At 40.5% G+C, this 16,611-nt stretch overlaps 1 protein-coding gene across 2 annotated transcripts in view; it reads left to right on the top strand.

The window, feature by feature from the left end:
• Positions 1-16,611, top strand: part of SPOCK3 (SPARC (osteonectin), cwcv and kazal like domains proteoglycan 3) — a 403,820-nt gene that overhangs the window by 202,994 nt on the left and 184,215 nt on the right. For both annotated transcript variants that reach the window (XM_026647880.2, XM_026647878.2), the window contains exon 4: positions 13,867-13,981. In XM_026647880.2, coding sequence (XP_026503665.1) covers positions 13,867-13,981 — 115 coding nt within the window. The remainder of the gene's footprint in view (positions 1-13,866; positions 13,982-16,611) is intronic.

Raw genomic sequence — 16,611 nt, 5'->3', positions numbered from 1 at the left:
GAAAGAGTCATCTGCAGAAGAGTTTTCTGTCTTCTCAGAGAATCACAAAATTCCATCATTTTTCCAGCAGAGCCATATAGATGAGTCCCTCAAAATATTTCTAGTTTTTAATCACGGTTCTCCCTTTTGATTCAGGTGCATTCTAGAATTCTCCTGCCTTTTCCCCTTTCTGGGGATAGGAGCAAACCTGTAAATACAAGTACAATTCAGTACAAGGAAAATGGTCTCTTTAGGAGATGAGGCAATCCAGCAACATTCTAGAACTCAGAGCTGTGCAGCTAGCTCTGTTAGCTCTAAAGGACTGTATAGTACATTGGGTAATGTGATGATGATTTAATGTCTAAACTGACAGAATTCCAAGAGGTGAGATATGTCTGTGCTAATGGACGCAGAAGAAACTGAAGTCCACCAGCGCCATTCATGCCCTAAATCACCTGGCTGAACAGGACAAAGTTTCATCTCAGAAAATGATCTTTCCATAGGGAACTGACACATCTTTCTTTCCTCCGTATTTCTTTGCTTTTTTTCAAAGAGTGGGGTGGATCCAATCAGATTGGTTGATTCTGTAACAGGTACTGATATTCATAAGTGTTATGCATGCACTGCCAATCAGCTGGATGTGAACGAGCCCTTACCTTTTCTGCTGTTTCTCTCATCTGGAAGGCCTGTAGGAAAGTAGAACAGAAGAAAACAGTTGAGCATAATAGACCCAGCCTGGTCAAGAAGGTCATGTTTTGCAGATTTACCTTACCTACCCAGTTGCCCTCTAATTTCATTCCCAGTCCGAGCAGACCTCCTGTACCAGGATCCCATGATCCACACCAACCCTTTAATTTTTAATTTAAAACATTTGGCTTGTGATTGGTCTCAGGAACATAGTTTTGGCACAGTGTTTTCAACATTCTGCTTCAACTTAGAGTCAAGTAGCTTGTTAATTTCAGAACTTGACTAACCTTCTGTTCCTCATGCAACTCTTGCAACCTCTGAACAATGGAAGGCTGTCCCCTGCAAATCTAGAGATTTTATAGGAGGATTTGGACAACCTTATTTTCCTCACAGGTTACCTTACAGTTCAATGCTTCATCCCATAATTACGTACTTGGCTAGATCCGTGGTTGCTCTTTTGAGTCTCTAATTCTCTTTTTAATGCCTTTGGAACTTCAGTTCCATCTTTTTGCTGTTCCTGTCCTGAAACAGTCTCTTTCTGGTTCCATCTGATCAGCCATAACAGTCAGTAAACTAGCAGACATCTCTGGTCTGGTACTCCCTGTAGATGTCCATAAACAAAAGTTAATGCCCAGTATCTTCTCTGGTTTCCAGAGTCAGTCTTTTCCTTTCATTTTAACTTCTGTGCCTAACCTCAGCAGAAAAAAATATTCCTAGCACTCTAAATCTGAATGGGGTTCTCAAGGTGTAATTGCATAGACCCATGGACTCGGAAATGGAAATTACATTGTCATCTTTGTTGAATGCTCTTAGATAGGGAATGGGAAGGCCCATTTTTCATTTTCTCTCCTCAAGTCTGGATTCAATTGTATAGTCAATATTCTTACATGGTTGCTGATTGCTTCTGCTCAGAAAGTCTCCTTCCATAGAACAGTTGAAGCCTCTGTTGAGGAGTTTTGCAGAATGGCCATCTGGAACTTATTCAAGCTTCACTACCCCAGTGTATCTTTATCAACTGGTACAGTATTTGAGCAGCAGTTGTTTAGGACAGTTCAGCAATGATGATCAAGACTAATTCTTATTTATTAAGTGCAGAAAATATATATAGCACTATATAGAGATTTAAAATGAAGACAGTCTTTGTCCCAAAGAGTTGATTGTCTTAAAACATGTAGAATGATTTTATTTGAATAATCTTTCTTTGTTCTCAACTCTTAGTCCTTCAGTCTTTCTCCAAATTCTGCCATTTACTTCTGCTCTTTTTTCCTGCTAGCTTGATGTTACTGCTAGTCAGACTTGTGATCTGTTGCTGGAAGAGTCACATAATAGAGAAATAAACACTCTTACCTTCTAGCATTTTCACATGATGTGGCAAAACAAGTACAGATGCTCCCGCAAAATAGACCATTAGCGTCTTAGGCTAAAGGAATCAGCGGCTAGGTGGGTCAAATTAGGCTAACCTCTTGATTTTCAGTTTGGGAAAATCACAGGTGGAAACCAGCAGAAGAAACAACATGAAGAGTATGTTCTCGGTTGCGGGGTGGGGAGGGAGAAGCTGCTTCTGCATTGGCCAGCACCACCTGTTTGATAGATCAATCAGAAAAAAAGAAAAAAAAACTTTATTGGCTGTACTGGTTTCCCCTTATCATAGTTAAAATTATCAGGTAAGGAAGCACTGTATTTACCTCAGAATGCAACATCTTGTTGCAGTTAGAGCTGTGTGAACCCCCTCAGTTCAGTTCAAAAATGTGTTTGCAATTTTTTTCCTGTTAGAATGGCTTCATATAGCATCAAAGGTCCAGAATTTCAAAAACATTAAGATGGAATGAAGTTGGTTTCCAACTTCTTATTTTACTGCAAAGTAATTTAGGGGTTGAGTGATTTAGTGATTGTAAAACGTGCAAGAAATCTCAATACTTTCACAGTGTGTTGGCCAAATAAATTCATAACTTATTTGTTTATAAACCAGAATCTACTAAAGTTCACTTTTACAAACTGTTTTTATATGTTAAAAACTATTGGGACCTTGTGTATGTCATGCCTGGAGTGAATATTTATCTAGTATGAGAAGGTGGTTCAATCCAACTTATTTTCATAATCAAAATTTTTGGTGAATTAGTATTTTCAACATAACTCCTTCCTTACTTGTTTTAATCTGAGGCCCTTCAGAGACTCCCTACTGCAGCCCTCCATAGCCTATTTGAAGCTTTTAAGTTGTTTCTGTACTTTAGCTAAGCACATGGAGTGTCCATAGATTTTGCCCTCTGAAAATGAAACAATTTCCTGATTTTGTGATTTAAAATTTCCCATTTAACATTGCATTAAGATTTATTTGTATTAAATTAGCAGTTTAAATACATTTCAAGTGCAGTGGAAGGTTTTATTCATAATATGACAACAACTTGGTACAGTTCTACAAACTTAGAAATAGGAAGAAATATTCCCAGCAATGCATACCAAATGGTGTTCTCTGTTTTGTGTACAAATAACAAAACTTTAATTTTATCCTGACAATGACGTCTATTTCCTCATACATTTTGAAGGTGTGAAAACCACAAAGGAAATAATAGTTGTCTTAGAAACTTAGTGACTATCTGGAAGCAGTATTAATGATATTTATTTATTTCAGTTTATATGGCAAGTTTTAAGAAGTGCCTATCCAATACTCAGTCTTTTTGACAAAGGCTTAAATCAAACCATAGCAAAACCATAAACCTGTGACATAGCCTATTGAGGCAGATTTATGGATATTTGTCAGGGCTGTAGAAATACAAAGCAGCTAGAGTCTGTCTATTGATATTTAGATATATTAATGTTTAATTACATAAACAGGTTTTTTTTTAGGTCTGCATTGCAGAGTTGTTATATTATGGATTCTATCACTTGTTTTTACTTTTGTTTATAGTGGGTTGCATAAGCTTCGTACAGTTGAATGTGTTGTTAAGAAAGGTTCAGAATAAGAAAGTCATTTCAATGACTTGAAGCTATATTTAATCATATTTAGTACCACAAAATTGGCTGTCAAATCTCTAATTAACTATCAGACACTGGTTCTTGTTTCCATGCTGCTCGCTTACTCGGCCTTATATTAACAACACCTGGCAGTTCAAACATACAAAGCTGCTCATACTGTAATTTAAAGTTTACTTTTGAATGTGTACGCAAACAGGAAGAACATGAACTTGCTTTTAGTAAACTTGTATACAAACATTGTTTACTAAGCAAAAAAAATTAGAGAAATGGAAAAATGAATGTGTAATTAAAGACTCTATCATAATGCATATGCACAAGACAGCCAAAGAAGGTTGCACAGGCAACCATAGTTTTGGCATTTCCTAACTTATGAGCACTTGACTTTGCAACCTTAATAATGTTCTTTTACTGTAGTTTTTAGTTTGTGTAATTTCCAAGGCTTTTTTAAAAAGGAAGCTTGAAAAAATAGAAATTGACACTTACATGGATCATCAGCAAGTTTGGAACCTTTAGAGCCATCATGCAGACTTCTGCCACTTGAGTTAAGTGGATGATATAGTAGTGGGGTGCCATCCTGTGTGTGGACCAGTACTAAAAGGGGAGGGGGGACACACTGCGTCAATGGGTTTCACAAATATTTGCTGACATCAGAGGAATGATTTGTCTCAGGAATTCTGGGTTCCATTCAGGCTGTGGAAGGGAGTGCTGTCTAGTAGTCAGACACATTTCTGCCTGATCTCCCATCAAGGTTTGCATCTTCTGTCCAATCCCGATAACCTGCCCTGTCTTCTTTGTCCCAGTTGTATTCTCTTTGCCTACTCTGGCCTAGTCTCCACTCTTTGGGCTTTTCATCTGAGTATCCTTATTGAGCTAGTCCTAGACTCCCCCTTCCTCAGTTCCTTGTCTCAATCACACCCTTCCCTGACTACTTGTCCCAGTGTCTTTGTCTAGACAGCTCCTTTTTAGATCTGTCTCCCATCCACCCCCATTGCCACTGTCTTTTCCCTCTTGTTTTCCAGTCCTCTTGTCCAGTGTTCCCCGCACGCATGCTCTCCACACAGCTCCTCATATGATTTGTGTTCCCTCCCCCATATTTCTCTCACCAACTCCTAGTCTTCTAACCCAAGCTGAAGCTTCCCCACCTCCACCCCTTCAGTTAACAGTTCCAATTTCTCCGAGTCTGAGTTTCCTTGCTCGCCCTTCCCAGCCTCCCTCACCGTCTCTCAGTTCCTCTCTCTTTGCCACCTCCAGTCCCATTCTTGCCAGACTGCTTGTCCCGATCTACTAACTTCCATTCCCCCCAGTATGGCTCTTGTCGCCTCTGCATTTGAGTCAAGTGGCTTCCTTCTGCATGCTGTCTGGGTGTTAGCAGGGAGAGTCATTGAGAGCACAGGAGAGATGGTCTCCCTGCACTCGGTCCCACCCTGGCCCAGAGCAGCCAGGATCTGCAGTTACAGGGAAAGTCCAGCCTCACCCCTGAATTTTTGGGCGGGAGCACGTTCAGTCACTCTGTGGGAATGGCACATATACAGTCCAGTCAAATTTAGGAGCTGTGAGGGAGTGGAGCATGCTCACTAAAGTTAGAATCTCCAAAGATTCTATCTGCTAAACTCTTAAGTCTCTAGTGAGCATGTGCAAACTGAGATTTTTCAGAGACTTATAACTTTACTGTATGTTCATGGGGGTGACAAAAGGCACAAAAAATGCCACCCCTTGCCAAATAGTGAGTCCCTACACTAAAGCACGGTGTGATTGAGTGTCTCAATTAAGATTGCCAGAACTTTTTTATCATTCCAAGCATATTTCAAAATATATTTCCCACCCTAGCCTCATTGTTGATAATGTCTTTTGGCCAAAACATTCTAAAAAAGTCCACCCTGTGGCAGATACTGGGCATAGAAATTTTCAGACCAAGTGGTTAAAGTTTGTCAAAGTTTTATATGAAACTTTAAATAGGGTCTTATAATGGGAAATATTGGGCATCCTTAATAGGTACTGCTGCCAGCACTCTCTTTATTAGTGTCAAAAGCAAAAATGAAAGGTTTGTCTAAAGTTGGAATCACTTTTGTCATAGCCCTTGAAGTGATATCAGGAAATTGGAGAATATATATGAAACACAAAAATTTATAAAATCATATTGATAGTACAGTAAATATACTCGCATCATATTAGTACTGTATTTTTATTATAATTAACTTAATAATGTTGTTGAAAGTAAATCCTACTTGCCTTAAGTAGGTTAATACAAAATTGAATATGCTCTGAACAGTCTGACACAAGGGAAATATTTCATATACTAGACATGACAATTTCATGTTTTCTAGGACTGTGTATATGGTAGGGATGAGGTACAAACTGTCTTGAGTGAAATGGTAAATGACTCCCACTGCTCTCTTGTGCGGGAGAATAGACCCAGGAGTTTGACAGCACATTCACATTTGAAAATGTGGGAGAAAGGAGAAAAGTGATGCATTGAATCAAAATATTTGAGGATCATTCTACTCTTAAGAGAAATATGACATTTGAACAGTGATTCCTCAATGTTATTTCTTTTTCTATGTCTCTCCCACACATGCACACGCACACATGGCAGCCAAACTCATTTAGGGAGTTCCCAGTTGAGAATTTGTAGCAGGAAGGGGGCTCTAGCTCCCCTATTTGCATATGATTCCCACATTCCAAAAGCTGAGTGTAAATGTCTGCCTAAGAGTACACCTATCTGATCGGGCTACCCTCTTATACCTGACAACCAAGTGGTTAGCGCACTTATCCAGGATATGGGAGACCTAGGTTCAAATCCCCAATTTGTCTGATTCAGAGTAAAAAGTAGAAACCAGGTTTCCAACTGCTGAACTGTAAGATATTTTGGGGTAGGGCCCTGTCTAGGGCACTCACCTGTGAGGTGGAAGACCTGGGTTCAAACTGCCTCGAATCAGGCAGAGAAAGGATTTTGAACCCAGGTCTCCCACATCTCTAACCACTCTTCTGAGTATATGACCACCACCATCACAATGACATACCTGGGGAGAAAAGCCTGACCTGGCATGGGCACCTACCTCCAGGAGACAGTCCATGGCTGAGAGTCCCAAGTGAAGATAGGCCAGAGTTTGGTGCCTACTTCTCTTTGAGAGGTGGGTGTTTCTTATTGGCTAGCTTAGGCAGCTCCTTCCTCAGCTTGCTGCTTTCTGTGGATCACATTCGTAGGAGCTTCATTCTCCCCATGCATTGTATAGGGAGCCTGAGTACCTAACTCAGGGCTGGAGATTCTAGTGCGTGGCAGGGCACCTAAAGCTAGGTGTTGCAGTGCTGAGCCTAAGTCCCCTTTCTTGATCTATCTCATTCTGTCTCGTTCATATTCCTCGATATGCAGTCATCTACTCAGAGGCTCCCTTCTCACTCCCTCTGTCCCACCCCTTCCACTTCAACATTTGTTCCTGAATTGCTTTGCTCCCTTACTTCCTCCATTCCTGGTCTCAGGCTTCTTTTTCAATTAGGAAAAGAGATCAAGATAGGTCAGGTTTAGCTACTGTGTGTTCGCTAACCCCAACCTAATCTCCATGTCTTTTCCTAATCTAGACAAAACCTCAAAGAAACAATAGTCTCTGGCCAACAATGCTTCCAGGCAGGGGAAGGTGTTAACAGCTCCCGCTACTTTGCTTGCTGGTCCCAATGACTTCACTTACCCACTGGGAAGTAGGTTTTTCAAGTGCTGTTCTTGCAATAGAAATGCCTATCTTGTACTGCATGTGTGTGCTGAATACAATATTTTTATTCTATTGGTATAACACTTTTTAGCGCTGCTCACTCATAGATTTTCTAGTTTAAATGTGGATACAGGTAACCGGTTCAGGCAAAATTTCTCCCATCCTTTAAACCCAAAACTGTTTCCCCCCCCACAAGTTCTTATTAATCCTCCCACTCCAATCTTATTCTAGCTCCATGCCTCATCATTTTAGCTGGCTCCTTTACCTAAAGGCCAGTAGCAAGGTCTCCAAGAGAGCCTAGTAGGTAGAAATTAGGTGTTCTTTTTAAATCTAAAACTGCACTAGGCATTCCTTTATGGTCCTACTTCAGAGTGGGAGTCGTCATCCCCAGAACCATTCAAATAGTGTGTGTTCTGGAAATTCTAAAACAGCTGGATTAATTGGCTTAAATTGGAGGTAAATTTTACTTTTAAGTCACAAAGATGATTTTGGGCTACCACTGATAAGTTCTATTTGAAGGTTATTTTTCACGGTAGAATCTTTAGTTTGGAGATGAATAGTGCAATAATATGTTGCTCTATAAAGAAATGTGATTATCAAAATTTGCCTTTCTGTTCATCATCTTGATGGTAAATCAAGCAGCAATTTTTACTTGTTGTTCAACTTGCAATAGAAAGAAAAGTCAGTTTAAAAGAGGATAAATTTGGTTTGCAAGGGGCTAGGTCCCTGTGATATAGTTCCTTCTGAAGTATGACATATTTTGGTATATCTGCACTGTAAGCTGCATTTTGAGATTTAAATGTCTACATTTGGGGATTATAATAAGTAAGTAGCAATTGCTAAAAGAACCACTATGTTTGAGTATTGTATTACTCACACAGCAACAGAACCTGGCCAGAGCATGAATTTCTTCTTCATTATCACTAAACCTGCAAGTTATCCTGAATCAATAAATTATGCCAAATCATTTCCAGCTATGTGGAATGCATAGACAATAATAGGAATCCAACTGGGAGGCTTTTTTGTAGCTGGGCTGAACCAATTTCTTGTATTCTTTAATGCTTTGTTTGTTCGGCTTCCTTGAGGACAGACATATAACCACCTTTATCTATTGATTTGTTACACTCTCCATCATAGTTTAGAGTGTAAACTTCATTCTAGATTGTGGTGCAATACATCTGTAATTAAAGTACCTTCATACGTTGTTTCAGTAGGCCTTACAAGTGGGAAAACATGGATGCCAAAAATCTATGAGGGATGAAAGTTCCAGAATGATCATTTACCATCACTTCTTTCTTTGTTAAGCTTCTTACATGTGGCTTTGCTGTGTTTCCACATATGTTGAAGTTTTTTTTTAATTCAAAGCTAAGTAAAGACATCTTGATTCGTTTGGAAGTGGCATCAGTGTATCCCTAAGTAAAGGCAGTTGTGGGTGGTTGGAACGCGAATTAATATTTTAAGAACTAAATCCACAAAGGGAATTTAAGCGCAATGTTGCAATGCCTAACTTTAGTTCTTCTTCTGCCTAGTAGGGCCACATTCCCTTTGAGGATTCTATCTTCAATTTGGATTCACAGCTATGAGCCATCTTCTGGAATTAGCTCTCACCTGGTCCAGGTGCTTTTCTTGCAAAAACCCAAGCCAGTGGTTGTGCATCCTATGCTCCTCTGGTACCCTATAGTTGGGTAGTCAGAGCACTCACCTGGGATGTGGGACACCCAAGTTCAACATCCTCTCCCACCCTACACACACTTGTTTTGAAGCAGGTACTTGAAATCAAGTCTCCCACCTCCCATGTGAATGCCCTAACGACAGAGACATAGGGTATTCTGGTGTGGGTCTCTGTCTCTCCTGTTGAAGCTTTTCCACTTTGTATGAAATTCTTAAATATTGATTGAAACAGGGACTGGACCCTGGGTCTCCTAGGAGAGTGTGCTAACTACTAAGGTATATAATTATTCATACACTTTCTCTCTCATTCTTTTTTCTCTCTCTGTCTCTGACCCAATAAATGATTATTTATAAAAAGGCACCTACTGGGTTAGGCAGCAGGGATTTTGAGTATCCAAATTTTGTATTTAGGTGCTTGAAATCCCTGTGTGGTTCTAAATGTATTTTTGGGTGGCAAGGTGATGGACTGAGAAGTACTGTGGGACGTTTGGGCAAGCACAAAGTGCTGTCTGACCTAGAGCAAGTAATGATGTAAAACAGTGTCTGCAAATACAATGAACTCCACCTATAGTGGGCATTGTTTGCCCAGACACTTCGAATACAAGCCAAATATTTATATCACAATTTCTTTATGGCTTGGACGATCACTTAAACATATACAGAAGATAAATTTTCCATTTGTTTTCCTTAACCTAGTTTAATTTTGCAACATCTTCCTCCACCCCGAGGCCTTATTCTTTTTTTCTATTGCTCAGCATCCTCCCTTCACTGTCAAAGCTTGTTTACCTCACAGCTACATAGCTCAGTATTCTCACCTCTCTGCTGTTCATACCATGTGATTATGCTCAGATGTCTCCTCACATCCTACTTGCATTCTCTGCCATCTCTCTCTTTCTCTGCAGTTGTGGTTTGATTTCCCTCTTCTTCTGATGGCTTCCCTTTTCTTCAAGGTACCCACTTCAAGCAGACATTGAGTCTTTAGTAATTTTCATTTTGTCTGTCTTAACTGGTTTGCAATGAATGCTGTCTCAAAGTTGTTGGAAAATCAGTTGATGATTCTGCGTAATAGTAGCTACATGTGAACTAATTCAAGTAAATCAATTTTAACATTTATTTTTGTGTCACTGTTTTATTTTAATGCTTTTTACAACTTTTTCTCCAAATCATTTTTATTCTTCTGTGTTTTATTTATATCCAAATTGTATACATTATTCTCACTGTATTTCTACATGGCCCTTCAGTTCGGAGAATTTGATTGGACAATGATTTCTTCCACATTGAATATGTGCCTGGATGCTATGATGATAAGCATCATCGAAATAAAGCTTCATGAACATTTTCTGATCCATTTTTTGTGTTTGTTCCCCAGTATCTGAAGAACGCTTGATTTAAAATAAGACATAGATATTAATGTAGTTGTCTTGATATGTCATTTTTATATGTTGCTGTATGTATATTAAAATCAAAATATCTTATTAAAAGATACAATAAAGATACAAAAATGAAGGGTGCATTAAACTGTTCATTCTTCCATTATTTAACTGTAACAGATCAATCACCTTAAGGAGCATCAACACTGAGAATTCCTTTTTTTTTGTTTGTCTTTATAAATATTTAAACTTGAGGGGCCAGTTCCTCATTTGATGCAAAGTTAGTACTGTAGTGACATTACAGTCAATAGAACTGAATTGCCACTTTTGCACTGCTAACAAAATAGCAAGCCATGTGTGAGCTAGGTTCCAGAAAAGCAGCTAACATTCCCACTCTACTCCTGGGGGAATTCTACGCCACTGCATATACACAGAATGTATGTCCCCCATAGACTTATTTTGTTTTCCTGCAGAAAAATGACTTTCTGACAGGGAAGCAAAGGGAAGCCACAAGAGTAGTCATGACACACTTCCTGGCAGCATGTTTTGGGGGGCAGCTGGCAGAGAGGTTTAGGGATTAATAACAAGAATTTTTGTTATAAACTGGGGACACATCAGTTGGCAGTAACAGAGGAGAAGAAGGACATCGGAGTATTGGTTGATCACAGGATGACTATGAGCCACCAATGTGATATGGCTGTGAAAAAAGCTAATGCGGTCTTGGGATGCATCAGGCGAGGTATTTCCAGTAGAGATAAGGAGGTGCTAGTACCATTATACAAGGCACTGGTGAGATCTCATCTGAAATACTGTGTGCAGTTCTGGTCTCCCATGTTTAAGAAGGATGAATTCAAACTGGAACAGGTACGGAGAAGGGCTACTAGGATGATCCGAGGAATGGAAAACCTGTCTTATGAAAGGAGACTCGAGGAGCTTGGCTTGTTTAGCCTAACCAAAAGAAGGCTGAGGGGAGATATGATTGCTCGCTATAAATATATCAGAGGGATAAATACCAGGAAGGGAGAGGAATTATTTAAGCTCAGTACCAATGTGGACACAAGAACAAATAGATATAAACTGGCCATCAGGAAGTTTAGACTTGTAATTAGACGAACGTTTCTAACCATCAGAAGAGTGAAGTTCTGGAACAGCCTTCCAAGGGGAGCAGTGGGGGCAGAAGACCTATCTGGCTTCAAGACTAAGCTTGATAAGTTTATGGAGGGGATGGTATGATGGGATAGCCTAATTTTGGCAATTAATTGATCTTTGATTACTAGCGGTAAATATGCCCAATGGCCCCTGATGGAATGTTAGATGGGGTGGGATGAGAGTTACTACAGAGAATTCTTTCCTGGGTGCTGGCTGGTGAGTCTTGCCCACATGCTCAGGGTTTAGCTGATCGCCATATTGGGGTTGGGAAGGAATTTTACTCCAGGGCAGATTGCCAGAGGCCCTGGGGGTTTTTCACCTTCCTCTGCAGCGTGGGGCATGGGTCACTTGCTGGAGGATTCTCTGCACCTTGAAGTCTTCAAACCACGATTTGGGGACTTCAATAGCTCAGACATAGGTTAGGGGTTTCTTACAGGAGTGGGTGGGTGAGATTCTGTGGCCTTCGTTGTGCAGGAGGTCAGACTAGACTATCATAATGGTCCTTTCTGACCTTAAAGTCTATGATTCTATGAAATCACTGTGGGGCAGGACTGAGAAGACCCAGTTGGTGGCTCCTTCCCTGCGCCAGGCTCAGCTACTAGTTCTAGCTGAGCTGGGGAGGCCAGGACTTCCTCTTCCCTTGCACGGCATCTGGGGCCGAGTCGGACCCACCCCCAGATGTCTCCCGTAGCGGCAGGAAGCTCTGCAAATTCCCCGTCTTTCCCCCCACCTCGCTTCCTACACCCATCACTCCTCGGCTGCAGGGGGAGGGAAACCCTGTACAGTGAGCTACTCCCCTATTCACCCAACCTCCGTGCATTCAGACCCCCTTGTACCCAGACCCTCCTGCTGAGACTCACCCCGACACACACTCAGAACCCCCCGATTATGAGTCCCTCTCCCCCTGCACCTGGATCACCCAGACAAACCACCCAGATCCCCATCTTCCCGAATGCCAACCAGCTGCATCTGGATCCCCACCCCACTGAGCCCCATTCCCCCAGTATCTGGACCTCCCACTGAGCTCCCCACATCCAAACCCCTCCCTGCTGAGCCCCAACCACCTTCACTTTGACATCCCCCGTCCCCCCCTCCCCCACGGAGTCCCATTACCATTGCATCCGGTCCCCAACAAGCCCCTGTGCATTCAAATCCCGCCCCCCACACACACACACCGGGATCCCTTACTGAGCCACCCACACGCAGATTGCCCCACACAGAATCTTCTCAACCCACACCTGGATCCCTCCCACATTAAGCCCTCCACACTTGGATCCTATGTTCTTGAGCCTGCCTGCCTGCCCACACCTGGTGCACCTGGCACAGAGGGGTAGGGTTCTGGGGGGTTTCTGGGGCAGGCCCAGTCCTTGTGCTGTGTCAGGGCTCACCGCTGTGTCCTTTTCCTGGGGGAAGCTGCACAGTGATCTCCACCTCTGTGCAGCCAGTGGTCTGTGCTCCCCAGTGCCATGCTGGAGTCTCCACATTTGACAAACAAAATTTGCTGAATTTTAAAATATTGTGTGCAGAATTTTTAATTTTTTGGTGCAAAATGCCCTCAGGAGTACCACTCACCCTACTCTGCACAGTAGAAAAGAGAAGGTAAGGCCTGAGCCTTCACATTTCTCTGAATTATATTCAGGTCTACCTCACCGTTTAATAATTCTCTTTTGGTGGGCTAGTGGGGTGTCCTATGATATTCCTTCAGAAATACCTTCTGATGTGATTTTTTCCTGCTGTCTTTTTGCGTGCGGCTACTTGTTTTAAAAGTCTACTTAGCACTTAGCACAGTACTGGCGTCTATAAGCCTTCATAGGTCTAAATACCATATGAATTTAAATGTGCTGGTAAGATAGGAAGAAGGAGAGGTTATTTAGGATTTTAAAAAATATTTTGTGAAATTAAGCATATTTTACACACTTTTTAAAAAATTTCCTGAGAATCTGCTTTTCTCTTTAAGTGAAAGTTGAAAGATGTGCGTAGCCCAAGTTTGTACATCATTGATTGTGCTGTGTTTTGCTTTGTTCTGCTATTGAAAATGTTGAAATAGAGTTGTGACTTGATACAATTAACTGAATTATAATGGCAAGTATTTTAAAATAAATGAGAACAAGTAGGAAAGTGAGTTAACAAAGAATGATTCTATTTAAATAGATAGAACATTGATTTGGTTTATTATTATTTTTTATTTATATGATGGTAGCATCTAGGAGTCCCAGTTGAGAATGAAGGCTCCATTGTACCAGGTGCTGAACAAGCAAACATGTTAAATAAATAATTTACTGCAGAGTATTTACTAAAGGAAGGTTAAAATATTTTTCTACAATTGTTTTTAGCTTTAGACCCTGCTAAAGATCCATGCCTAAAGATGAAATGTAGTCGCCATAAGGTATGCATTGCTCAAGACCAACAGACTGCTGTTTGTATTAGTCATCGGAGACTTACACACAGGTAAATGCTTTAAAGTTAATGTTATTGATTAGTTTACTGTCTTCACCACTAATAACTACAACTCGTAAACAAATTTAAATATTGTAGTTTCTCTACAACGTACTATGGGGAGGAAATTGAGATGATTTTTTTAATAGTTATGCACTGATTAATTACTGTGATCGTTGCATATTTGTACATAGTGTGTTACAGGATATACATGTATGTTCATAGAGTAAGCTGCTGATATAACTACTGCTACATTCAAGGAAATAGTGTTTATACAAATTGCAACAAAACCTATTATCCCAGGAGATAATCTTCCACTGCTGTGATTTCATCTTTTTTTTGTATTGAAATCTCTTTAGAATTCCCAAGGTTCTTCCCTTCCAAAGGCTGCATTGTATACTATTGTTATACTATTGGGCACACATTTGTCTGACTGTTCTTGGTTAAGGTAAATCCCAACATTTATTTGGTGTACCTCTTTTGCTTATGTGCAATATTCACCCTGTTTTTCTTTTTTTATTAGTACCATTTGAGTTCTACACCAGTTACACACAAGGAGCAAATGTGTGGTACAGTTTGCATAGGGTCAGAACGTGGCCTATTTTCTCCCTTATACTTCTCTTTTGGGAACATATTTAACATTTTAGATATGAAATATTAAAATGTCTTTTGTAAGATGAGCGAACTACTGTACATATGCCCCAATTTAGCAAAGCACTTGAATATGTGCTGAACTCCTATTGAATTTAATGGGCCTTAACAACCTGCTTAAAACTAAACATGTGCTGAAGTGCTGAGTTGGGGCCATAATGATGGAAAAAGTTTAACCAGTAACATAATAGACAGTATTTCTTGGCTGGTGAAAACTATAATTAAGGGGAAAGTATCAAGCTTTTGAGATAGAACAGTTATAAAGCTATATTTGTTAAGGAATGTTTTCAATTTCCTAATATCTAGTTATGCTGAAATATACCCATCTGTGGCGGATCAAAGAAACAAGCTAGTATTTTTGTGAGGTGAAAAGCAGTGTTTTAAACTGTGCAGCCACAATTATTTAACAAAAACTATTTGTAGGGTTATGCTTTTGACATTAACCAATGATGGTGTAAAATTAGAGATTTTGGTATTATTATTATAGAAATTGAAAGAGTTATTGTCAAATAAGTTTGCTAATTTCAGTTGCATTCGAACCGTAGGGGAAAATATCAAGGCCAAATGCAAAAGGACAAAATAATTGGAGAAAATGTTTATATTTCTCAGAGGGTATTACATATAAGAGGAAAAATAATAATAAAAAAACCTGTGTAAAGTAGATAGGTGCTGAAAAGTCTTATAGACCAGCTGCAATTGCCTACAGTATTTGCATAAATATTTGTATAAGGCCTTCTTTCCCCATTGCCCTTGATCTAGTACAGGAAGGTGGGCTTTGGTTCTTGAAATGCTGTCTGAATATAATCAAAACTCATTATGTGAATTTTCAAGAATGGTAGAAACTCACTAATTGGAACTAAAAACTAGGAAACTTATGTGGACTATTCAGTATTAAGCCAGATCCTGTCCTGTAGATCTGTGCACAGAGGGGACCCTAACATGCTTGGATCTAACCTTCCTCCCAGAACAGTGGGATGGCCCTTTCTATCATGGTGCATTCTCTTCCTGAAGAGGTGCTTTCCATGCAATTTGTGGCCTGACCATAGTGAAAGTGGTGGGAAGGAAGAACAAAATACATCGTCCTTTTTCCGTCCCCAAAGAAATTAGGTGAGAAAGGTAATATAGCATTGGGCTCCGTTATCCTTTGTTTGTTTGTATGTATGTATGTATGTATGTATAATACATTGCCCCTTCTTCTAACGATTCCACACATCTGCTCACTGGGGACAGCTGTACATGGAGGAGGAGAGGCAGGGCACTACCGGGGGCCAGCCTCTGTGCAGACCTCTGAGAACCTAGCAGGTTTTTGGGTAAGACCCATAGCTTTTCCCCCAGCAAAGTTGTAAGGATGGAACATCTGAGAATAAATTCTTGCAAAATTTCATCCTTAAGAGCCTACACTCATGTTTTATTCCTCACAGGCAGGATTGTTTTCAGCCACAGTCGTGGCCAAGATAATCTATTTCTCTTGTAAAATCTGTGTGAGGGATTCTGGAGAATTAATTCTCCCCGGGGAAGTCCACACAAAGATCCACTTAGATCTTCCCATTGGGGCACATTAGCTCTAGTTTCTGCACTGCCAGTTTCCATTGGCTGTTCCAGGAACTATTCCTTCAGGGGAGTTGTATGGAAAAACAAGGCAGCCCCAGGTGGGGTTTTTTTTTTCTTTTCACTATCTTCTATGGGGCTAGATGGGTGACAATGTGTATGGACCCCCCTGTCCCCAACCCAGACTCACCCAATCTCTGACCCTCCCCAGCACTGTTCCTGGGCTGTGTGAAGAGGCCTCTATAAAATGCTGGGGGCATGGTGCTACTGAGGTGCCGAGACTCCTCCGTCCATGCAGAAGTATGAAGATCTGTGTCATGGATACCCTCTAAGTGTAGATCTAATAGGGCAGAATTTAGTCCAAAATTTGTATTTGTCTGTCTCTTATCTCACTGAAATGCATTGGGCTACTTGTATAGGAGAGGATTTCTCACCTAATTAAA

This window comes from Terrapene carolina, unplaced genomic scaffold (genome assembly GCF_002925995.2).
Source record: "Terrapene carolina triunguis isolate 2854851 unplaced genomic scaffold, T_m_triunguis-2.0 Scaffold66, whole genome shotgun sequence".
NCBI lineage: Eukaryota > Metazoa > Chordata > Testudines > Emydidae > Terrapene > Terrapene triunguis.
Note: the sequence above shows the minus strand (reverse complement) of the source record. Positions and strands in the feature narration are given on the sequence as shown.